Source organism: Diachasmimorpha longicaudata, chromosome 5 (assembly GCF_034640455.1).
Source record: "Diachasmimorpha longicaudata isolate KC_UGA_2023 chromosome 5, iyDiaLong2, whole genome shotgun sequence".
Classification (NCBI taxonomy): Eukaryota; Metazoa; Arthropoda; class Insecta; order Hymenoptera; family Braconidae; genus Diachasmimorpha; species Diachasmimorpha longicaudata.
Window position 1 is genome coordinate 2,869,466 of NC_087229.1, and position 25,987 is coordinate 2,895,452.

The following is a 25,987-nucleotide window of genomic DNA, read 5'->3' on the forward strand; positions in this document are numbered from 1 at the left end:
CAATTTTGAAGAATCAAGCTCGAAAAATTCGTACAATTACCGAAGTTGAACTCACATGAAAAATAAAATGACAAAGCATTAAAGACAATGCTACGTCTCGCCCAGGTAGGAAATGCCAATGTCCACGAAACGGGCCAGGTCTGGCACGAGACTGGCTTGCCAGATCTGGGCCACCAAGCTTGGCCCGAGGCATGGCCAGACCGGCAAAGAGCATGGCTTGCCAGGCTTGGGTCACTAAGCTTGGCCCGTGGTATGGCCAGACTGGCAAAGAGCACGGTTTGCCGGGCTTGGGCAACCACGCTTGACCCGAGGTATGGCCAGACTGGTAAAGAGCATGGCTTGCCAGGCTTGGGTCACCAAGCTTGCCCCGAGACATGGCCAGGCAGACAAGGGGCATGGTTTGCCAGGCTTGGGTCCCATATGGAACAGCATTCCAAAAATTGAATTCTCATGGGGAATGTTCCTTCACTAAATTTTTCGTCCTTTGATTCTCCTTCTTCCGAAGGTACCATTATTTCTTCTGAACATACTATTTCAGGGGAAAATATGCGTGGATATCACCGTATACCACACATTCTATGACAACAGCCCGTAAGATGGCGTGTTGAGTAGTCTGATTGTGGCAGTAGACATGAGTGTCGTGTGCGGCAATTTATTATTTTAATATTACTCTTTTACTATTGTAATATGTCTCAGAGTTCATATTCACGGGTTAAAAAATACAGACATTTTCATCAACTGAAGAAAAAAGAATCTGTAAACGTAGAAGGCGCTAAAGAAAAAACTCCGGATTACAGTGAACGCAATAATGCCGATGAGGAAGAGGTTAGTTTGCCAACAGCCAATGAAATAACTATCCGTAGTGGATCTATTGTGGATCAAATTAGTGGAGATGTCGATGTTCGACATCTCGATGATAATGCTAGTGCTTGTGGTGATAGTTGGTCGGGTGGTGATGGTGATTGTGGCTCGTATAAGCATCTTAATGATTGCATCAGTGAATCCAATAGCAGCGTTGGAGACAGGGATGAACCAATTCTTGGGGGCTCAGGTTGTGATGGTGATTCAGATGACATTGACAATGATTTCAACAAAGTATTCACTGACAGCATTGGAGACAAGAATACACAAACTCTGGACAAATTGGAACCGCGGGGAATGGAGCAAAAAATTAATCAATGGGCAGTGAAATTCAGAAGAGCTACAACAGCAGAAGCAATCGATGAATTGTTAGCCATTTTAAGAAGTGAAGGTTACACATCAATACCCAAGACTACACGGCAGCTTTTGCAAACTCCCCATTGCAGACACCTAACAACCATGAGAGGAGTTCATGAGATTCCAGGTGAATTCATTTATTTGGGAATCGCCTCGGGACTCAGAAAAATAATTTCAACTCAAATTTATCGAGAAAACGACATTTCTCTTCTGGTTCATATTGACGGTATGCAGGTATACCGGAATGCTAAGAAGGAAATTTGGCCAATTTCAATAAAAATACAGCATCCAAATTACACTACCAAACCCTTTGCTGCCGCGATTTATTGTGGGGATGGGAAACCATTATCAGCCACAGAATTCATGACTGATTTTGTTGAAGAGGCCAATGAACTCCAAGAAAATGGTTTGCGCATTGATGACAAGGTTTTTGAGGTGAAAATTGTAGCAATAGTGGCTGATTCGCCAGCTCGAGCATTCATTTGCTGCCACAAAGCTCCTGGAGCCTTCTATGCCTGTGGAAGGTGTTTCACCAAGGGCATTACAGTAGGTTGTGGAAGACGAGGAAAACGCATATATCCAGTGACCAATGCAAATTTACGCACTAAAGTATCCTACGAGACGCGAGTTCAACCAGAACATCATTATGAAGGTTCTGTGTCCCCGCTGCTCTCTTTGGATAGATTCGATCTGACAAAACAAGTGCCATTAGATTTAATGCATTTATTCTATTCTGGTAATATGAAATGGCTGCTGGATAAATGGCTAACGAGAAGTTCAGCCCAGAGGATCAAATTAGCTGATGTTCGTCGGCTTGATGGTATTATGAGGTCATTAAAAGCCGATATCCCTATTGAATTTCAAAGGAAAGAATTTGATGTGAATAATATCTCAAGATGGAAAGCATCACAATTCAAGTTTTTCCTTAATTATTGTGGTATCGTCGTGTTACAAGATTTCTTACCGAAACCTTTACGTTGTCATTTCTCATTATTTGTCTTTGCTAGCAGAATTTTAAACAGTAAGGAATTCGTTAAGGATTTGAGTGAATATGCTGGATCTCTGCTAAAAATTTGTTTCGAGACGTTACCTGATGTTTATAATGATGAAGGGGCTCAAGTTCTCAGTTGGCATAGTATCATCCACGTTGCTAATGATGCCCAATACTTTAAAATTCCTCTGAATGAGCTCTCAGCGTTTTGGGGAGAGAGTTACATTGGTTTATTTAAAAAACTCGTTCATTCTTCGATAAAACCACTCACACAAATTATCAACAGACTAACTGAGATGGAGTCTGGAGGAACCATGGTAATTAATCAGAAACACATACTGAGTGATTGGGTTATCGCGAGAAAGCCTACAACGATGATAATTGATGGGGAAATTCATTTAACATCAAATATGATCAACATCAATGGTCTAACCTTGACGACAAGTCATCCAAATAACGTGGTACTCCTAGATATTGAGAAAGTTTTCGTAATTTCACAAATTCTCGTTAAATCAGGAAAATCCAAAATTTGTGATGATCTTACTGGTATATATATTTTCGGACACCAGGAAAGTAGTAGGGAAGAGGCGTTTAGTTATCCAGACTTTTCCAGTCGAGTAGGAATATTCTACATTAAGTCCTGGGCAGCTGAAATGACATGTAAGAAGGCACACAAAATTAAACACAAATGTGCTTTATTAAATGTAACTGGACGACAATACGCCATATCCCTCCTCCACTAGAAAATAACGTAAAAATTGTTCGCATTGTGAAATGCAGTTTTTTTTTGGTAAGAGGGTATATGAATGAGGGTATATGTTTTAGTTGAACTCGTGATTAAAATTGTGGAAGAAACAAACAATTTTATGTTTTAAATCAACAATCGACATGAAAATCCGATCATCGAGGTCGTTAGAAAATTTCAATAGTGGAGTCGTTACATGCAAGTGGGACATAAATCGGTTAGATCTGGCGTCCGTGTACATAACCTTTCATAATTGCTCGTATCATCCGTTTATCGGGCTTTTTGTCTCAAATTCGGATTTCACCAACTAAGTTGACGGTAAATTACAAGAAGTGAGAATTTAATGTGAATTAAATGTGTGTTAAGTGTTTGACAGATATTTGTGATATAATCGTTTTGAAGGAATAGTGGCGCTAAAAAAGAAGCATCAGTGGGGTGATGACAAAAAACCGTTCAAAACACATGGAAATAGAAACGCAATTTTTTCTGTTAAATAATAAGCTATATGCATCATTCTGCAAAGTTATCAGTTTATATGAAACTACTCGAAAACACCAGGTTCAATTGTACGAATCGTGATTTTTTTTCATAACCTAAAATGTCGGAAACCTCACATCCATCTCGCGATCCAAAAAATCTCAGCGAACCATTCGCAGTCATCGAATTTCTCGAGAAAAACGAAAAAGGGCTACCATGCATTGATTTGGTGCCGAAAAAATGGTTTAATAGTGCAGAAGAAGACACCTGTAAATTCCCACCGACAACTGAATATCATCTACTTGACGACTACTTGGAAAAATTGCACTCGCCCAAGGACTCTTGGCAAAGTTATCCATTTTGCTTCATCACCGGAGCAGGTACAAAAATTGAAATGACTCCACTTATAACTTGATGAATTGCTCGATGGGTTCATTTCAATATTAAAGGATCATATGTTGATTGTGTTCAGCTGATTTGGATCAGGGTCGCAGAAGATTAAAAAAGGCCCAAGTAACTCTCAACTGTGAGACAACCGATGGTGAAAATGATCGAAAGGGGGGGAGGTCCGAAACTTCCTCGAAAGCAAAAATTTCAGCAAAACCCTTAACTGCATCAAAGTCTCAACTAAACAACATCTTTAGTACTAAAATCCCGATTCCACCTAGAAATCAAACTCCAAAGTCTGGTAAGTCCTGTTAATATGAAGTAAAAGTCAATTATCAACAATTATAACCACTCTTAACCCCAATTATTCATCCCCAATTTATTCAACTCTCGTATTTAACATCAAAAGACCCATCGCTCCCTAAATTGGGAATTAGATTGACCGAATTTTTGAAATCTTTTACAAAATAAATATTAATTATGTATCTGTGCAGTCATTACATGTGTATTTGTCTCGAAACATCGTTTTAAGAGAGAATCGCATTGAATGATTTTATAAGAAAATTTTTATTATGTTGTGGTCGAAAAATATTAGGTTATTTTTTTTTATTGCAATTCTTTACTCATCAAAAAATTGAGTCGCTAACAGAAATCACTACGTGCGAACAAGATAAAGTGGAAAATTTATGATTTACACTTGATATGATTGTTTATACATAAAAGCATTGGAATGTTGAGGGGACGAGAAACGTTCCATTTTTCCCCACCATCTCTTATGTAGGAAAGCATTATAATTCTGTTGTGAAGAGGTAAATCAAAGTGAACATCTACGGAAAATGGTAAAATTTTGATAGAAACCTTTTTTGTAGGAGCGATAGGTTCTACAAAAAAAATATTTTTTCAAATGCATGCATTCTTTCCCCACTTTGAAATAGCTATAAAAAACAAAGGCTGGAGACAACTTACGTTGTGTTACTACTTCACTACAAACTTGTAAAATTTCGTAGGTATACAAGCAAAACCAAAGACAAGATTTCAAAGCATTTACCAGAGTGGATCTGACTCTGAAGACGAAAATCATGATTGTCTTATAGCTAATCCTGAGGAGATTCGAGCCTCAAAGGCTCAAAATAATTCTGGCTTTTTGCAAATGTCGAGTAAATCGCGATCTGTACCAACAGGTAATAAATCAATTTTGAGGTAATATGGGACTGTAGCACGTAATTCTAAGTTCGTGTTAATTAAATGATCCGGTCAGGGATAAATCATCATTTTCAATAATTTCCAGGTGCATGTTTATCATTTAAACAGCGGTCAAGGAAGAATATTACTTTGCTTAAAGACGTCGAAACTGATGAATCTGAGAGCAATGATTCCTCCGATGGAATTCTGCAGTCACCTACAAAATCGATGGACTCAGCGAGAAATACAAGAAAAGAACTTCATTTGACACCTCCTTCACCACTAGTCCATAACGCTTCAGGTAAAATCGGCTCGGATATTCCATGACCAATCATCGGCCAAGTTCCTCCCGCATGAAAAAATTTATATTTATAAATATTTGAAAATGGTCCAATTTATATTTTGAACATTCTTTACAAAATTCGGAACTTATATAGAATTAGATTATATTATATATTTTTGGTGGGGGCTTGGGTAGTTTTTTTTTCATCTGATGCTGCTACCCATCAATTTATATCGTTTGGTCCTCCTTTAATTTCATAAGGTAACCGAAAAAGGCGTGCATCGTCTACTACACGCGCTGAAGACGGATTGAATTCGATTGTGAGCCCAGGAACTCCAAAAACTTCACGATCAATGATGGTACCCCCTGCTAAGATGCCAAAAATGCTGGGACCACAAAACCAGTTGTCATCTAGTCATTATGCTGATAATGAACGTCGAATCCTGAACTCCCTTCGAGATTACTTTGATCAGCAATTAGATGAAAAGCTCGAAAATTTAAGACGCAGGATGGCTTACGATTTAAAGCAGTCTATGAATGAGCTCAAGACCACAATCATTGGCACTAATCTAGCCCCAGCTTCTGGTCCTAGCTTGCTTGAAATACAGAAGCAGATGTCTACGCCACTACCATTTGAAATGGATGATAAGTTCCAGGAATACGAAGCGATATTGACAACGGACCCAAATCTCGTAGAAACACTGGTAATATATCTGAAATTGATCGTTTTTCTTCTTTTTTATGTAAAATCAATAAATTGGGCGGTGACACATGCACTGGGTTCGTTTTCTGGTGATGAAAAAATCTTTCATCACCGGGACTCAAGTCTACGTCACTGGAACGCTTTGGTTATAGAACCAACCCGCTGGCGATGAGCCCAAAGATGTCTTCTCATGTTCATAAATTCAAAAAAATTTCCCTTCTTTTATTTTTAGCGATTATTCATGAGAGTTTTGATAAGCAATAAAAAAGAGATGAAAATATGTGTTTCCACTATCCTATCTGCGGTTCTGAGGAAGACAGTGTCACTGCACTATTCTGGTTACGGAAAGGAAGCTGGCGGAAAGAAAAAGAAAAATTTTTATAACACTACAGTATGCAAAGTACTGATTGATGTGATAATTGAGGTAATAGGATCCAGCACTGATGAGAAGAAGATAATGTCAGAAGTAAGTACTTGGTTGTCACGTTCTGGCGATCGAGAGGGTGGGCGTAAGGAACGACAACGCGGGTCAAGTCATCATAACGAGAATAATTCAGTTTGTTCCTTTGATACCAATCGATAATACTTCATTTTTCCGGGATAAATGGAATTGTAAAATCACTGTGTTAATATGACTCCATTAGTTCATTTTCGTAATTGTATTAGTTGTGATATTCTTGATAAAAGGTACGATTAATAGGAAAAGTTTATATTATCAATATATTTTTATCGCGAGGCGTTTCATTGGGCAGAATATATATTAATATATGAATATTGTTTAGTATTCGGCTGTCATTGAAGTATTAATTATATTTATTATATTTCTCCTGGCGAGGTCGGAAATCCAGAAGATGGAAATAACAATTGGAAAATGTGATGTATCTTAGCATAATAAAGTATTTTCTATGTCATTTCCTCATAAGTTAGATCACGGGAATAAATATCCGTTGTTGGTTCAGGGATTAAATATTATGTCCAAAAGTTTAAAGGGAAAAATAATAAGTGGATTTTTAATTTTTAAGAAAAATTCTAATGAAAGTAATTTCAGCCATTGAGAGCTGTTTTCAGTATTTGGTGATTCAAGTCAAATAATATTTATAAGGTTGAAGTTTCACAATCGGACTGCGTCCATATTCCCCAAAGATTTCAAATTTAAGGGTTGAAATTAATTAGTTATATGTAATCCTATCCAAGACTTTTTTATATTTCTAAGTTTGTTTGAAAGAGTGAATATAATAAGCAATATTATATAGAACTAGCACACAATCAATGCAACTAAATATCATTCTGTGTTCCGGAGTTGCAGATGGAGAAAACATTATTGTAAAAAAAGGACGTCTTTCCGAGATGAAAAAATAATTCTTATCAGGATAATTCGTATCAGCAATTGTCTATGGATATAAGAATTAATTCTTATCATCCATAGCGGAATAAATTATCCATAATATTGCTATTATAATGACTGTTTTCATGCTTGAATTGAAGCACGATAATTTATCAATTCTAAACTACTAATTTAAAAAATAACATTGGTGCGTTATTTTGTTGGATATTTTGTTAATACAATCTTCGAATTCTGAAGACTGACTGCTAATATTATTAGATTGTAAGAGAGAGTTTATTAAGACTTAATATGGTATGTCGTATTAAATTTCGGATTCAAATGATCTACGTAGATTATTTATTTTAAAAGCGGATGAAAATAATCCACAAAAGATTTTTCTACAATTTATACCTGCAATCATTTTTTTGAGTTTTCATATTCTGTTCGCGGAAAAATCTCATAGTTGTGATTATCTTTCATGAAAATTGGAGATACAAACACTGCATATCTTTAACTGTTCAACCAAAATCGGATGAAAACATGTACTATGTCGATAGGAGGAAAAAAGTTTTTGATTGGCTGAGTTTTTTTGTCAATAGATTTAATAAATTTAAATATAAGTTTTGTCACATAATAAAACTGTTTTCTGTATAATGTTGAAGGTAATAAATACATGTCTGCTTATCAGATATACCGTTCATATATTTATTGGTGATTCTGAACCCAATACAGGCAACGGTTGGAGCCTGGCCACAGCTCTGGTCGTAAATCTGGGCCAATTTCGGGCCGAATGGTCAGCCCAGAATGCGGCCAAAGTTCGGCAATAGGTCTGGGCCAATTTCGGGCCGAATGGTAAGCCCAGAGTGCGGCCAAAGTTCGGCAACAGGCCTGGGCCAATTTCGGGCCGAATGGTAAGCCCAGAGTGCGGCCAAAGTACGGCGACCGAAGTCTGGCCAAAGTTCGGTCCCAGGCCTGGCCCCGTGTTATCATCCCAGGGTCTAGCCAAGTTCGGCGCGAGTTTGGCTGGAGCCCGGGTGCCGAGCTACGGCAGCTCGGCGGCCGTGCTTGTACCAAGGTTGGCCCATTCGTTTTTTCCTACCTGGGCGGGACAAAATTTCTCCGCGATCGTAACGCGATGTAATCGGACATGAAGAGCAATGCGAGGCGGAAGAATGTAATGAAAAACAAATTCTGTCCTTATCGATTTTCCACTCTTTCCCAGCAAACATGGTTTCGTGGTTCACCCCCCGTTGCCAGAAAGCAGGCGAGTCACTGGCTTTTACTATGAGTTCCAACCACGCCAATGTACTACTCGAAGTAGGTCGTGAAAAAAAAAAAACAATCGTTTCCTTTTCAAGACAGAAACCACTTCGCTTTTTTAACCACTTCATGGGTTTTTCTTTCGACAATTCTAATGGCTTCCATTTTATTGGAGAGTGAGTAAAGTACAATTGGAGGAACATTTTTAATATTTATAAATAGATTTGGGGAGTTAGAAGAATAGTGAAGGGGTTAAATGGGGACATTGCGTATTTCGTACTTCTGAACTGGAAGAAAATTATATTTTTCTAAGGGCTTGGACTCAGGTGACGGTCTCAACATAAATTAATTTACAATGAGAAGTCAGGGGGGCTCCATCGTCCTCCTTCTCCCTCTAAAAAATGGGGGGACTGAGGGAGATGTGCCACTAATTTTTTAATTAAACACTAAATTTTTACTGGGGTAAATGCCCCCGGGGGATGATTACGCCCCAGGTGATTCTGAATCAATACCTATCTCTAGTTATTTTTCAATTTTTTGGCGAAAATTTTTTTTTAACATAATATAATTTGATATCATTCAACTTATTAATGAATATCAATGTAGTTTTGGTAGAACCATAAGGTCAACTTAGTTGTAATGTTTGGAGGTGGGCGTGTACCATCTGAGAATTACTGGTCTTAAAGAAATAAATTCCTCAACCAAGAGAATAATTCCCTGGCAGAAGTAATTATTTTCTCGGTGCAAGTGAATCATAAAATACGTTTTTTTATGATCGTAACTTACAATTTCTTAAGCGTAAATTACGCTTGAGGGAACGCAAAACCTTTTCTCCTGGGTGTAATTTACTTTATTTATTTTTAACGTACAACTTTTTGACAAACAACTGCCACATATTCCTTATAATCGTAATCACTAACAGACTTTGCGTTCCATTTTTATCGGATATTTGTCTTCATGTAGGGACAGTCCTTTTTGAAAAAATTTATCCCGGAAATGGAGACATTGATTTTTTAAACAATGTAACAAATCGTAAAGTATCCACTGCAAAAAATAATCTTTTCATCATTTACATTCACCCATTCGAATTCTTAATGAATAAACAAACTGTGAATCGCGTATTTTAGTCGGCATATTTCCTATTATGTCGGACAACCTAATTTATATCTCGAGAATGAATAGGTGATCAATAATTATCCATTGATTGGTCTGCTTTCTCATTCTTAAAAATGCAGAAAGGTGAGCGGTTGAGTAACGATTTACTCGAGTATTTTCCAATGTAAAAGGTAGAAGATGAAAAATTCAATTCATTTATTTGCACGCAAATCTTAATGGCAGACTGAACGATGCTTTCACGTGTATTATGCACGTTAATACGCTCTTTTGAGACACAAAACACGGTTGCAGTTGTGGGGTGCGGGGACAAGTGGTATAGTCGCGTGTGTAGGGCCTTTACTACTTGTGGTTTTGGTTTGGTATACGTGTGTCAGTACAAGTTGGGATGTACTGTGTAACCGGCTCTCAGCTAACTCGATGTTATATTTAGGACGATCAATATATAACCTATGGTATATCCGATTATTGTGGGTGATATGAAACACATGATATTTTAAAGAATTGAAATAAAATCATGAAAACACGTGACTTGACAACTCCAATTATTTTTTTTAGTGAACGTTGTTCCATTGTATTTCGAAATTTTTCGATAAAGTAGATCAACTAGCGTTGCCCAATTAAAATGAGTGGAAATTGGATGACTGTTGGCCAGTTCATTATCTCCAACATCTGATTGTTGGAATAAAAAAAAAATCATTTTTTTGGATGGAATTTTTTTCAATTGATGAGAAGATGACAATTTATTTATTTTTTAATTTATCCCACTCGATTTATTGCATTGAAAATTATCGTGAGATGATCTCTGATTGCTCCGAACAACGAGCTTACAATTGTCGTCCGATCGTTGGGCCAGCGTCGCCACTACGATAATTTAATTTGCTACTTTTCATTTATAAATTGGTAGAAAAATTGTTCCACATTATGAAAAACATTTAGCTTCAAGGCCGGCCAGTTAGTGACTAGGGCGTTGGATAGCAGACTCCCTGGGTAGCAGTTACACAGTGAGATTGATTACCCAATGAATAAAACAGAAGAGCCATTCCCTGAAAAATCAACCCCTTTCTCTACCACTCTTTCCCTTGGGAAATAGCAAAGGGCACGCATGAAGGGCGAATGAACGGAGCTGATAATATCAGCTCCGCTGCTGGACTTCACTACCCAATTACCAAAACTTTACTGACCATTTCGCTGTTGCCAATGTCCAGAGAAACTTTTACAGTCATTTTGACATTTCACCAATCATAAACGTGAACTCGAGGGAATGATAAAAGCGTTGTTAACTGAATAGAAAAAAAAATGTCCAGTTGGGAGGAAAATACTGGGAACTATTAGTCAAAATGGGGAAAAATGACTTTCCAAGAGCAGTATATTTTCCCAATGAGACTGATCAGAAAGAAAATGAAATGGGAACATAAATTATTTGACAAAAAATGGACATAATAGATTGGCCGCCCAATGTTGGGTATTACTACTAGGGAGCTCATGAAATTCCTATTCTTTGCAACGGAAAATCACAAAATTAATCTCCAAATCTGTTTTTTGAGAATCTAGTCCTTGTCTCGAGGTCCTCAAATGAAAAAACTCTTGAATTTCAGTGAACTAATTAGTAACTGAGAAACCCAGTGATATTCATAAAATAATCAAATAACAAGCCGCAACGACACGACTTAATGAGGATATGAGCGGTGTGTCACGTCGAAATACATTCAAGTGTCCACGTACACATGTGCATAAACAACACTTGGCGTCCATTGGCTGCCGTTGCCCTTCCTAAATTACCCACATACACAACGTCAATAATCTCAAACCCCAGGCCGGCTTCTTCGTGTAAACGTACACCAACGTTCACTATAAACTCTCGGCTAATGACGATAAAATTTATTTGCTTTGAATTCTCGTCACGCGACAAATAAATCATCCAATTATTTTTGACGGGTTTTAAATGCTTTTTTCATTAACTTCATCTTATCTATATTCATCGAAAAGTTTTTTCACTCAACAATTTTCTACATCCAAATGAGGAAATAGAAAAAAAAAACCATTGTTCTTCATAATTAAATGCCCTTCCTTTCATGCATTTATCTGTAAAATTAGTGGGTTCAATAATTGAGCTATGAAATTATTGATCCCCAGGAGCTTCTTGGAATTTAATAGAAACCTTTCTCCTCTCGAAAATATCTTCAAAATTATAATTTTTTATTGTTCTCCGACTTTTCCAAATTTTTCTGCAATTTTAGTCACAATTCGTAAAAAAAATTACGAATAAGTTAACATAGATTTTCAAAAGACCGATTTTCCTGATTCCATTACTTCTACGTGCGTAAACTCGACTGAAGGGATTGGAACTCCCTCTCGCTGTTCCCCGGGGGGAAAACAAATTGCTGTGGGGGAAAAGGGATTTAGGGAAAAAAATATTTCAACGCCCGTCTTGAATGTTATTTCACACGTGTGACCGAACAATTTTAGTCCCTCGAATTGAAAAATATTGAAGAATTTTTTACTGCTTGCTCTAGATGCTCTGAAAAAAAAAATCCTCTTGTCAGAGAATTATTTTCTTCGAAAAGAAGATGAATCATTCAAAACTACTTCAAAATACTGCACAACAATATTGTACGACAAGTTTCCTCATATAAACAAAACTTTATCGCAAAAGCTCCAGCATAAAAATAATCTAGAATATCAAAAATGTTTGTTAAGCTCGCACTTTCCAAAAATTTCTCCAATTAAATGTTTTCATTTATCTCCACTCCATCAGCTTGAAAACTTCCTTCATTCCTCCTTAACTCGACTCCCGTTTCCTTTTTTCCCTTCACTCCTCCGAGCCGAACACTCTCCCCCTTCCCTCTCCTTTTTTTTTTATATTCCGTCAAGGACCAACTTTTTACTTCCCCTGGAAAAGAGGTCACGCGCAAGCGAGAGGCGTCGAAATGGGTCGTTGAGATGAGCGAACAAGTAAAAGCGAGATAGACCTACCGACGGTATTATCGAGCGGTTCGCTCCCTCTCTTCCGTTGACTCTCTCCTGCTACACCCTCACTACCCTCGCACCCCTATTTCTCCCGCGCCACCACCCGCAACTGTTTCGTTACTCCGCTCGTACTACGCCGGTCAAAACGTGTGAAGAGTGGGCACTCTGGAAGACTGAAATTACTGAGAGCCGAGTATTCCGATTCTACCAACTACATCCACGTTTTCACTGCCCCTCTCCCTTCCCCAGCCACCCTCATTCCACCCTTACGCTCACCGTTGATTCGAGCGAATGAGACCATGCGACCTTTCCTCATCCCTCATGCACTGACGCCCTCAATGCTTGAAATTCATCGGATTTCCGGTTTTATTTCTTCTGTTTGGCAGCATCTGTTTCGTATCAATTAAATGGCGCCCATGTGAACCATTGAAACGTCCGAATAATCTTTAACAAATTGACTGGAAGAGTTCTGGTGGGTTTTTTTTGCGGTTGGGATAATAGAGCCATTATTTTTTTCTCCGGCCAGAAGGGGACGTGTGGTTTTGATAGGAGAAGTATTTGAGCAGCTCTTGAAGTGGGAAGTAATTGCACAGGGAAAAGAACATTGTTTGGTCAGACGGGATTTTTATTTCTGCTATAGTGGTAGTAATTCCTTTGAAAATAAGCTATAACTGCAGGAGAGTTCTTAATACTGCGAATTTAAATGGAATTTACTGCGTAACGCAAGTGGTGGCAAAATTATTATTTTTTACATAATTATATTATGGAAAATGTTCGATATTCTGGAGGACCTATCCATTTAATTTCAATGTGTGTTCTGTACTTTTTTTTGGATTATGATATCATTTCATAATTTTTATTCATGTATGAGAAGGAAATTGGTATTTTATTTAATTCAATTAATTGTTTAGTAACAAATCCATAAAAGTAAATGAATGATTTTTCCTAGTGTTTGAGGAGAGGTTGAAAAGAGCCCTTGTCTAGACTAAGAAATAACCCTTGTTCTGTTGCATGAGATGAATTGAACCATACCAAAGTTTTCCTCAACTTGAAATCTCATTGGGAAAAGTTTTAATTAAATTAATGAGGCACGGCTGCACCGAATCTCCCTGAATTACAAATTCCCCTGCTCAAGGTATTTCCATTCACGAAGACAGTAATTACAATAAATCGACACGTTGCTATTTGAATATTTCATACCTTATGAATGATTACCTTGAATAAATTAACTCCAAGTAGAAGCACTATGTCAAAAACAAAATGGTTTCCTGCTAATTGATAAGACTTTGAAATGTATATTATTTTGGGTAGCCACATCAAGAGAAAATTTATCCAAAGTACTTACTTAAATTTTAATGCTTCAATTTCGAGGGGGAAAAAATTGAAAAATGATTTCTTGATAAAAATATTATCTTCTTCCCAGTTTCCCCAAAAAAATAAATAAATTCCTAAAAATAAATAAATTCGTAAATTTCTCAAAATTCTCCCCTCGCAGTTAATCACCAAACAATCCGTAAATCCGATTGTTCTCAATGCATATCCTGCATCGACATTATATCACATTACCACCAACTCCTATCGTAAACCCATACAACCCATTCTCACCTAGCCACCGTTAAAAATCCTCACATTTACACATTTCATCCCCTCTGAATCCCAAATAACTCCAACAAATGTTCCATTCGCACATAATAAACATGAAAAAAATATCGCTACAAAACTGCCGATAAGATTTATCAATGAATCTCCCTAGAACTTGAAAATACCCTATCTACCCCCAAGTGAACACTCCCCAACAACTTGTGCATTTATACGTTATTCGTGCTGGGCGTAACGATCCCTTGACGATCGTTGAAGATTGCAAACACGAAAGGGTCAAAAACTCATCATAGTAAAACCTAGAAAGGTGGGCAAACTCGTATTATATGCAAGCCGCAGTCTGTGTTCTCTCGTCAATTTTTTTTTCCCCTTTTCTTCGTTTATCCTCCCCTCACGTTACTCCGTACGCGCACTAGCATAGGTATGACCTCCTCCACCCTCTCTCGTCCCATGGGCTTTCCCCTCAGTTGAGATTGTCGACAACTATTTTCCACGTAGTTGGTATAGGCCCATGCGGGTTACCCGGAAAGAGAATCGATTCTCTCACTGGGGTACGTCGACCTCGCTAGACTCAGTATTTTCCTCACAGTCAAGAGAGGGTTGGGTACACCCTCCCTTGTATACCCTCCCTGGCTTGGCTCGAGAGACCCTTCATATAACCTCTGGTTGTGCGATTTTTGTTTCGTTATTTTTGCCCTTTTTTTTTTTCTTCATCCCCTCCTTTTTCATGCCTGAGGTTTGTCTGAGAGCCGGCGACACCGGAAAAATGTCTTTGACGGATATGCCTGGGGCATGCCGACCTCGCCGAATTAATGATCGATTGACTCTGCCGGAAATTACAGGGAATTTGCACTCGAGGTAGAGACCAGACGAATATTCCAGGGGAGGAGGATGCTTTTTAGGCTGAAGGGTGTTTAAAAATTATATCGCGGAATTGATGGGCGTGAGGGTTTCCATAAATTGACGGAAGGGGGGAGGGAGGGGGGCTTGGATGTCTGAGAGAGAGGGAGACGGGGGCAAAGGGCAAAATGTCACAAAAAAGGCGTGACGTAATTGATGAATTCTCCCCTGGGGGATTAATCAGGTGGGAGGCATGATTTTCCCTCTGGGGATTAATTGTTTATTATTATTAATGGCGTGACCTGATCATGAGAAGGGGACCCAGATTCATTCATTATGTTTTATTCATCTTGAAGTGTCGGAGATGACTTATGGCAGACGGGTGCGAAGGAATTCATGTCACAATCGAAAATTTGGTGATTATGAGAATGTGAAGGGAGAATGGGGGTCCACTGGGAGTTTAACAATGAGGAAAAATTATGTACACAGTGACGGGAAATTTACAATTGGGTTTTTCCACGGGAACGTGAAAAAATGTTGTCGATCATGGAATTAATCAGTTCCCTTAAAGCGAATATGTTAATTGGGCCATTCGTAGAATATGTTATTTCTCAATTTGGGTCAAGTTATTTAGCATCTCCCTCTAAAATTTTATTCAATTCAATTTAATCCTCTAGAGTTGAGGGGAATAGTTATTTGGAACAGAAACATGAATTCTCATCCGAAGAAAATTTAATTTTTCTTCATATCCAAATAGGCCACTTCATCCATTTCAAACATTGAAACTAGTTCTCGTCCCTACAGAGGGAATAAAAGAAAAGGACTTCAAAGTCGATCAGTGCGATATCAGCACAAAAACCGTCAGACCGACGACCCAGAGTCCACTGCCATAGTATATTCTCTCGTGCCATTGAAAAACGAGAAACGAAAGGTAAAGAGAGTTCTAGGCTAGTAGTAATAGCCGAGCACAAAAGATGTGCATCAGTTTTTTTTTTCGGTGTGATAATTCTGCGGTATTTCACTGGCGATGTTGCCTTTCAATCAAGATTCAGCCTCTGGGAAAATTGCTTCGGGTGGATTATCCGTTTTTGATAATAAAAAAAAATTCACACCAGCCTGTTCGCAGGCCGCAAATTCTAGTGGTATTATGCATCATACTCTCGATAATCTGGTATTATTTTCACCCGTATAATTACGTTTATCGGAAATTCGCAGGTAATTCTGGTGAATACTTTTCCTTTGAAAGCAAATTGAAATTAAATTATTATGTTTTTAATCACTCTGCAGGTGTAAGTAGAAATTGGCTGTTAACTTCTGCCTAAGGAAAGTTTGCTTAATGTTATTTTACCCAGTTGAACAAATTATGTGGAACCAACAGCACATAATGAAAATTATTGAAATTCTGAAGTTGTTAAATTCAGCTAAAACCGCTATTTCTCTGGTACCGGGTCGTAATTTGTTGCTATTCAAATGCTCAGTGAACGAGAAATAATTAATGTCAGTTCGTGCTCAGTTACACGAGTAATATTATCAAAAATTTTTCCGAAAAAAATCAAATTTATCGAACACAGGAATAAATTGAAAATTCTAAGTAATTAACTCGTCTCATAGAGAACTATGAACCAGATTGACTTAAGAGAAATTAATCAACTTGACAGAAGGAAATTCACGTATTTGATTTGGAATAAATAAATCGTTATGTCAGTCCGGTAATTTTTCTCGGTTCTTCCGCTTCGTGCACGCTAACAATTGCTGCTAAGGAAATTATCAGATTTTGGTAGAAATTTTTTCTTTTGTCCACAAATAAATTGATTCAACACGACACAAAAGATCTCTTCAAAGGGACATAATTCTTCGTCAGGACCAATTTTTTTTTTCTTCACCAGTGAATGGAGTTATCCATTTTATTTCTATCCGTTACTTGTTTATTCGAAAATAAAATGTACTTTGAACATAAAATACCCGAGGCAGTACACACAGCGTAGGTAATAGGATCTAAGAAAAAGGGCTTCGTCTTAGACCCGAAAGAGTCATGTACTTTTCTCTCCATTCGGTCTCCTCCCTCCACTCATCGGTGTGTGTACTTTACTTGTCTGCTCTGTGCATTGAATTTATTCTTTCCGATCGCCCAAGGAGAATACAGATTAACCATAACGATACGAGGACACGCCAGGGATTGATAAAAAAAAGGAAAGGTAGAGGAGACATGTGGGAAAGGGGTGGAAAAATCGAATTTACCCCCGGTCTCGGGAGGTTAATGCCTCGAGGGAAGACTAAAGCGCTTCATAACAGTCGCGACAGATATTCACGTATTGACACGTAACGACCTCGGTATTTTAACGTCATTATGTCACACTTGTAATTGGACATTCAACTTTTGCCCACGATAATGCCATTAACTCCGAGCAAACCTTCATATTTTTGGTAATTTTTTGACACTATCAAGTAAATAGTTAACCACCAGTCAATGTCAAGCTTTGGCGCATTCATAAATTATCAACTTGTGAATTACTTAGTAGATTTACTTGACAGTTCTTCAATTTATACGAGGGTAATAGAGTAGGCGAGAATGAATACATAGAATGTGGGTAAACACTTTCGTCAATTGTATATAGGGTATAAGATAATTTGGTGCAGCCAATTGTTGCCTAATTATTCGCCAAATTTATTTGAAGTGAAGAACAGTTCAACTGTAGAAGACGTGAAGAACCTGACTATACGGTATTGTAGGATCATAGGTTTGAGTATTTTATAAATTATTGAATAACAATTAACTTTATTAAAACTTATACAGAAAATATAAGATGAACACGTAAAAATGATTTTATGATCTGCTCTGTGTCACTCCTTCGAAATCTCGCAATCAACTAAAAAACTCCACCGATCTCTCTTCCAAAAAGTCCAGTTGTTTCCTTACTTTATTTCCCTCTCTTAAAACTAATTACACAAAGGTCTCACTTGTAAAACTAAGGCAATCTTTGTCCTAACCAATGAGCGCATTCACACTCAGGACTACACTCCTGCACTCTTGATCCTGTTCACGGTTTAATGCGTTCCACGTTGTGTGACCCAAACATTCGTCGATATCCGACACTTAAAATCTCCAAATACACACTCTTATAAAAAAAACTAAACTAAACTCTCTCAAAACCCATCGCTCCCTTACCTAGAACCAAAACACAATCGGTACAAAAACTCTTATAAAAAAGACGAGACACACAAAAAAAAAAGAAAGAAGTTTTTTAGTTACTACAGTATAACTCACTGGTGTATGATTCATGAATTTTCAGTCCGTCGTTAATGCAACTGAAGGTCTGGAGGGCGAAGGGATGAAAGATTCTGATTCGCTGAAGGTCTTCCAGAAATCCTGGACTGAATCAGTGGGAGATTATTGGAAGACAATTTTATTCTTCAGGACATGTTCTTAATTTTGGAGAATATTTTGGAAGAAGCTTTCTTATTCGAGGGAAAATCCTCGTCGGGAGACCTTCAAAGGAACTTTTTTAGTCATCAGACTTTCCATTCTTCTCAAGGTCTCTCGAAGAAATTCTACAGATTGTTTTTCTACCCTTTGACCCTATTTGTCATTCTAGAAATATACAACAAAGTATAGACTAAATGCTATAAACAAGAGTTAACCACTTGATCCGAGCACTGTCGGGCTTGGATTGTCATGTCACTGGCATTCCGACTTGCGGTCGATATGCCAACATACGTTTGGATTTCCGGGGTGGGTTTCAGTACATCCGGTGTTAACAGTGTCATATGATGATTGATAGAGTAAACAAATTAATTATTGAGGAATCGGACTGACGGAAATGTCCTTAAAAAATCTGGTACCAAGAAGGATTCACGTCGTACTCCAGAAAATTCCACGTCATTATTTAAATATTTTTAGAGAATGTTCATAAACGCGGTCCTCACAGCTTGTGGCTCATGACAAAACCGAAAAATCAGAAAGTTCAAGGACATTATCACATTCAATTCCCTCCTAATCGATCAAGTGGACCGGAATGTTTATCCCCAAAGGCCACATAAATGCAAAGCGATCCCATCGATGGATAATCGATCCCAACACAGTCAACCTATCGTGATATTCTAGCGACGTGTAGTTAGCAGCGATTGACCCGATTAGTCCAGGAAATCTAGCGACGCGTGACGTCACGTCAACTCGAGGCCACACCCCATCGCTTGTGACGTCATTACTCCCTGTAATACGCGAAGGTCTCTCGGCTTTTTTTTCGTCCTTGTATCTCACCACACTTCTACCCTCCCTCCCTCCTACCCTCTCGCCCTTTCCTACGAATAACAGGACATCCAACAACTTTTATCCCTCCCACTCCATCACTGTTTCCCTCAACTCGACACAACCCCCGGCATTGCATTCACAAGCCAGGGTGCTCTTTTGTTCTACCACCAGGGTTGAGAAATGGAAACTACGACGCTCGTCGGCAGCTGGTGGTTTTTATTATTCTACACTCAGGGAAAACTTCTCAATAAAAATTATGGAGAATAGATGAAAGTTTGTTGCACGGAGAGAAAAATTCTTGAAAAATTACCCCCCCCCCCCCTCGCCCCTCTGCTCTGGGATAGTTATGCACTTTTTCAGTGAACCTTCAGGAAAGAGTCCAAACGTTCCAAGGAAAGTATGAAACGTCAGTGAAAAAATTTGTAACTGTTCCGTAATTTTCACTGAATACTGTTTTGACTGACACATTACGGATGATGCACTAGATTTTTAAATAATTTTTCTCTCCATGTGGATAAAAACGAGGGCAACTTTTTTTATAACAATCGCTGAAGAACAATCTGAGAGAAGAATTGTGAATATGACTATCATCGGCCTTTTTCACTGGAGTAAATTGAACTTGATATCGATGTGACGGTTTGTTTGGTTTTTATTTGCAGAAAAAAAACATTGCGTTGATTTTTTTTATAAATAATATGAGAATAAACTCTCCCCGCATTTTGCCACTAAAATATTCCGTTTTTGGCGAATATAGAGAACATCATTTTACGCCGTTTACATTCACTTTCTTCGCATCATGACTCTACAGAATTTTTCCTCAGCTTCTTATCTGTGGTCACCCACCCATTTAATAACCCCACTCAACGTTGCTCACCTCTCTAGACATCTCGTAGCTCCCAGGATCCAACTCCTTCAGGGGTCTGAAATCGCCCAATCGTAATTATGTTTATCCTTCAGTATTTTTGGGTTTTTCCTTCACCTAAAATTGAACCAATATATCTGAACACAAGTAATTTGAAAATAATAAATTTGTCAATTTATTGACAGTAAAAAAGAAGATATGAAATTGATTGCGATAAATTTTTTATCACCCAAAGTAAATTTTCTGCCGTCATAAAAACCAATATAAAAACAGATGAAACCCCTCGTATTAATCTGATAGCCAATTTCCGAATGAAACCCTTGCACGGTATCTCCGATGAATCAAAACACGGTTATATCAATTGTACAACTTCCATGCACGAGTTTCACAGAGATACAACGACGATGGAGAGATTGACACTATTGTGAAGGGCGGGGGTGGATTAATGTGACCCCGTAGAGCGTTCGTTGATGTACAACAAATGATTTCATACGCATAGGGTACTGTCCCATTGGGGATGAAGTTTCACGAGCTATATATACATATACCTAACAGCATTTACTACAGATCTGTAGTGATGCGGGTTTGGAATTTGTCCCCGGCCTCTTGTGCCCCGACAGCCATTTTCCGCCCCCACGTTTGCAATCCCACTATCGACGGGAGTTATCAACTATTCTGGAGCACATCCACGCATGGTAATGCGTGATGTTCCTAGAATTCCTGGGAATGTTGGTTACAACGGACTGACGATTCAAAATTTACCCCCCGAGATACAGCAGTCGATCATTTTTACTGCTCCCCTCCCTTCCAGTTCTCCTCATTAATTTTCCTCATTTCAAATTAAATATTCATCGTATAAAAATCATAAGTCTCTCGTTTGATAGAAAAATCAATGACGTATATTTTATAAATTTCAGAAACAAAGCATGATGGTGAGGCAACTCGAGGAAGAGTTGAGAATGCGGATGCGGGGCCCGAGTGTGGAAATGCAGCAGCAAATGGAAGTACTTTACAACGAGAATGAGCACCTAACGCGGGAAATCGCCATTCTCAGGGACACAATAAAGGTAAGAGACTTTGATGAAACCAGCCGCAATATTTACACCCACCTTTAATACCCAAACATCATTATCCGTTACTTTTATGAAGATTGAACCAGAGTTTAATTAACTTTTACGAACCGACGCTCGTGATTCTTCCGTAAACAACACGAGAGACAATAAAAAAAATTGCGTTAAACTCAAAGAACTTGACATTATTATGTGTGACACACTTCCGGAAGAATGGACAGAAATGTTTTAGCGTAAGCGGTACAAAGAGCAAAGGGAATGCAAGAGCCGAAGGAAATGCAAAGGATCCCAGTGGTAAAAGCATTTTAGGTCAGACGTGAATTTGGGAACGGGGCTAGAGGCTCGAGCTCCCAGCAGTTCTCGATTATGAAAGTCCTTGCCACGAAGCAGTTAACAATGGGCATCCCATCCTCTATAATATAGAGTACATATATATATAAATATATATATGTATATGTATATAGGCGGCTCGTTCTCTCTCGCTGGATTTTCTGCCATTGTCAATACGAGAAAATCCTTCAAATCGTATGCCCTCGACGGCCATACCGAAGAAACTATTCTCAACATTTCTCGATAAATTCAATGAAGATGTGAATCGGAATTTTCTGTTAATAGAAGAAGTACAATTGCCTTTCGATGCACCATAAAGGCGAGTAAAAGTGGTTATGAAACTGATTTTTTTCCTCGTTCACGTGGATAACATTATCTAGTGAATCTCAACAATTTCTTACTGAAATTCACCCCATGAGAAAATTCCATGGAGTTGCTATTTTGAGGTCCAGATAATAAATAATGACAATTGTTCAATATTTTGAAAATTCAGGCAACAATTATTCTAAACATTAATTCGAATTTGATACTTAATTGGTAGAATTGATTAAAAAATACACAGAGAAATTCGAAAGTCAAATGAAGAGTAGTCATTGTTTAATGGTTACACTTACAATGGATACAAAAAAGTCAATGAGTACGTAGAGAGGGAATTCAATGTTTACAACCCTGAAGTAACCCTGACTTTTTTGCTTGCAACGGTCGCAACATTTTTGGCATCTGCTTGCGTTTTATTACGAGTTGATGACCTCCGAGCATTGAACTGCACAATAAAATTTCTGGTATGAGGTACCATTTATTTTATCGTGCATGAGGGTTCGCTGAAAAATCTTGGTGCATCAACATCGTACCCATCTTCCGGCATGTTCATGGTGTCTCGAAACGATCGGGGCTAACGAGGGTACATGATACTCCACATTGGGGTATTTTAGCCATTTTGAGAGATTTTGAGGACATTTAAGTAAGTGAGACGCCATTCAAATCGTGGTGATGTGCTCCGGCTTTCCAATATTACCTCAATATTACATCTCCAGTAGAAAAATATCTGATTGTTTAAAAAACAAATTTCTAACGGTCTCTTTTCGTTGAAAATTGTTGGATTTTTCATGATATAAATAAAGAAGATTGACAAAAGTCAATCTTATTCTCTTCTGAATGTTAAAAGACATTTTTATGGGTTCGAATTCTGAGAAGTGTGAGGTATGATATTTAGGCTTGATTTTAAGTATGTAGACAAAGTGGAATGAATAGGACTCTTTGAGAGCATGTGACTAGAAGGTCCAGGGTGTTGTTTCCCTTTGTAGATCTAGTTAGTTCTTCTAAGGAATCGGTATAGAGCGGATGTGTATTCCGCGCATAATTATTTGAGGTCAATAATAAAGAATAAAATAGTTTAAATTACTTATAGAATTATTATTTCTTGTAACCCATTTCCAATAAAAATCTCTTTCAAAAATGTTTTTCCAAGATTTAAAAAATTAATTGCAGATATATGAAAAATCCAAGACCAATGGTTGTATTGCACACACAGAGAGAAATGCTCGGTAAAAATTACGTATCTTTTAAGAAATTTTACGGAGTTATCACAAAATTTTTTACTGCACGTTCCCTAATATTTCTCTGAATCGTCTGTGAAAATTCGCGATACGATCGCGTAAAATTTCCAAGTCGATTACGTAATCGGTAAGCGAACTGCGAGTTTCGTAATTTTTTCTGAATATTTCTCTCCTACCATATACGTACGTGTTAATTACCTCCAGATTTCGGTCATTACCTGGAGTCTCTTAATAGCCCCGATAATAATTAACCCGTGAATCAAGTTTAGTTAACGACGAAAAGATATTAATGTCGAGAGAAATGAATATTGACTGCTCCGGGGGTCACTTTGCGATTACTATCAGAGTTATAAGCACATGGTATACTTCCTTTTGTGCGACTCAAATAGTGTATTTTCCCGGTTACATGTCCGAGTCGGTCTCTCCAGGTCAAACCCATCGTACAATGACGTACGGGAAGCAACTGGTCGCCTTTGGCCAAATGCCAGATTATGCAGACGCTTTCCTCGTTTCCTCGCTCATTATCGTATCCCTCGATTACTCACCCTCCTTTCTAACTAGTGAATTCTCACTAGGAGGCTAGTGGTTTAGTGAACAGTAGATCCTAACAAACTAACTTGTGACCGAATACGCCAGGGAAAATTGAAAGCCGACCTCCACTCCGTCACGTTTTCCTGCTGGAAAATTTTAAGTCACGTTTGAGGAAAGTCTCCTGAAAAAAAAAATTCTAGACCTTTGATGCTGATAGGGGTTGGATAATTTATAGTTAGAGGATCCAAACCATGAAGTTTTCAATGGATCAAAGGAGCGTCATGTTCATGAATGGAAAATTATTTTGTTTACGGGGGGAAACTACTTTATCCATAAGTATTTTGCAGGTGAACAGAGGAGAAATTGTTTAGATGAATACTGGATGATACGATAAATGTCATGACAGGGGGTTTTTCGTATTTAATATGACATGAAAGAGCCCCGGATAATCCACCTGTTCTTCACCCACTCAAACTTTTTAAGGTCATTCCACGGAAAGTGAACTTTTCTCATCCCTCAAGTCCACCCATAATTCAATACTCCTTTCATGTATTAGGTGTGTGAATAAGTCTTTCCCGTTTTTTGTAAGAGATACCGCCACCAATACTGTGCGAGTATTCAATGGTTACATATGTCATAATCAAAGCTTATTCATCTGTCAACAATTCCACACTAACACATTAGTTGAAATTTTTTCGCATCATAAATTTTTGATATCGTGAAAATGTCGAAATTTGGGCCGAGTCGACGTCATTTGCGGGAAGTTTCACTTTATTGGTTCAATTTGAAGAAATCTGCTGCCGAGGCGCATCGATTGCTTCAGGAAGCTTATGGAGAAGGTTGTGTCGATGATTCAAGTGTTCGCGGATGGTTTCGACGCTTCAAAAGTGGTGATTTCGACGTGGAAGACAAGGAGCGTTCCGAGCGGCCGCAAATCTTTGAAGATCAAGAATTGGCGACTTTGCTTGATGAAGATTCGTGTCAAACGCAAGAAGACGATGGCCAATACTTTCAATAATTCATTTGTAACCATTTTTTCACAATAAAGGCTCAAAATTTGAAAAAAATGGGAAAGACTTATTCACACTCCTAATATATTCACAGCAATTATGGGATTCAGTCAATTTTATCCAACGCTCGCATATCCCGTAGGGCTCGAGATTAAACTCATGGGGATAGTGCAGAACTATCCGAAAGTCGCGTGCCAGTTGGTACACCTAAGACGTAAGGCAAGTGTATTTTCCTTAGGGGGCGGGTTCACCCCCCTTGGGAAGACTATTTCCAACTTAATTGCATTTCCGTCGTCAAAGGCGGCGTCATAAGTTCGTTATGCACCGGGTGCTATGAGTGAAGACGGTGTGTGTGGTGTGAATGTCACCCGTTGCCGTTTCTGTCAACTAGGCATGCAGTAATTTTCATGGTCTTCTTAGGGGAAGGTGAAACAAATAAACTCCAACTGTCCAAGTTTTTGTTATTCATGTACATTTCTAGAACTCGTTTCATGAATAAATTATCTTCTAGATGACATTCTGAAAAACTATAGGTACGCGAAAAATTGTATTGCAATTGTTTACGGTTTTTCAACGTAAAGAAATAACGTTTAATTGCACAAATGACCTCAACAAATCCTCAACGACCAAACTCACTGACAAAGAAATTTTCTTGTTATTATTTTCAGGAGCTTGAGCTGAGAATAGAAACTCAAAAACAAACACTCCAGGCCCGCGATGAAAGCATCAAAAAGCTCCTTGAAATGCTGCAGAACAAAGGAATGGGTGAGATAATTTTTTTTTTCATACTTTTTAGTTCTCTCGATGCTCCCGGACAATAACATTGAGCATGTCGTGAGAATGTTTATTTCTATGGAGAATTTCTCGTGAAGAAGTACATGAAGTGGAGATATCAAGGAGAATTCTAGTCACTGGGTATCTTTGATGTTGGAGGAGTGACTTATTTACCAAACATACCATCATTGATTTGCGGAATAAGGGTGAAGGTCACGATCACGCATGTCTGGGAAGAGAAAGCATTCGTTCGGTCGTTACCGTGGATGTGGAGTTGTATCTTCGTGACGAATGAATAAAATGAGTCACATCCGCTACAACACTTCCGGTTATTTTATGATTACTTGGAGAGTGATTGATGTCTGGAGATAGTAGGAAAGTATTTTCTTTTTGCGAAGAATTAATTTTTGGGGGCGTAAAGTTATTTGAATTTAGTGAAACTTTTTCGGCGCTTTGTTCGTGGAGAACTTGGAAAAATGATACGGTAAATTACGAGTTTCGGGGGAAATTCTA

At 38.2% G+C, this 25,987-nt stretch overlaps 4 protein-coding genes across 9 annotated transcripts in view; 3 read left to right on the forward strand and 1 right to left on the reverse strand.

Annotated features, from left to right (window-relative positions):
- Positions 1 to 25,987, reverse strand: part of LOC135162659 (beta-hexosaminidase subunit beta-like) — a 50,870-nt gene that overhangs the window by 20,306 nt on the left and 4,577 nt on the right. The window lies entirely within an intron of this gene.
- The window catches only part of Brp (bruchpilot), a 76,638-nt gene that overhangs the window by 13,982 nt on the left and 36,669 nt on the right, over positions 1 to 25,987 (forward strand). For all 6 annotated transcript variants that reach the window (XM_064121355.1, XM_064121356.1, XM_064121349.1 and 3 more), the window contains exons 2-3: positions 21,121 to 21,270; positions 25,369 to 25,465. In XM_064121355.1, the coding sequence (XP_063977425.1) occupies positions 21,121 to 21,270; positions 25,369 to 25,465 (247 nt within the window). The remainder of the gene's footprint in view (positions 1 to 21,120; positions 21,271 to 25,368; positions 25,466 to 25,987) is intronic.
- On the forward strand, positions 104 to 2,251 carry LOC135162004 (uncharacterized). The gene is made up of 2 exons (XM_064120045.1): positions 104 to 2,038; positions 2,226 to 2,251. Exons 1-2 carry the CDS (start codon positions 688 to 690, stop codon positions 2,234 to 2,236), a joined length of 1,362 nt encoding a protein of 453 aa, XP_063976115.1. The 5' UTR covers positions 104 to 687; the 3' UTR covers positions 2,237 to 2,251.
- On the forward strand, positions 3,552 to 8,001 carry LOC135162003 (uncharacterized). Its single transcript, XM_064120043.1, has 6 exons — positions 3,552 to 3,811; positions 3,904 to 4,119; positions 4,826 to 4,999; positions 5,107 to 5,301; positions 5,545 to 5,987; positions 6,219 to 8,001. Exons 1-6 carry the CDS (start codon positions 3,553 to 3,555, stop codon positions 6,567 to 6,569), a joined length of 1,638 nt encoding a protein of 545 aa, XP_063976113.1. The 5' UTR covers position 3,552; the 3' UTR covers positions 6,570 to 8,001.

What these genes read in the sequence shown, in the direction of transcription:
- LOC135162004 (XM_064120045.1), top strand. Translation starts at nt 688, where the DNA reads ATGTCTCAGAGTTCATATTCACGGGTTAAAAAATACAGACATTTTCAT.
- LOC135162003 (XM_064120043.1), top strand. Translation starts at nt 3,553, where the DNA reads ATGTCGGAAACCTCACATCCATCTCGCGATCCAAAAAATCTCAGCGAA. An exon ending in TTGCTTCATCACCGGAGCAG is followed by an intron (nt 3,812 to 3,903) that starts GTACAAAAATTG and finishes GATTGTGTTCAG; the next exon opens with CTGATTTGGATCAGGGTCGC. An exon ending in ACTAGTCCATAACGCTTCAG is followed by an intron (nt 5,302 to 5,544) that starts GTAAAATCGGCT and finishes TAATTTCATAAG; the next exon opens with GTAACCGAAAAAGGCGTGCA.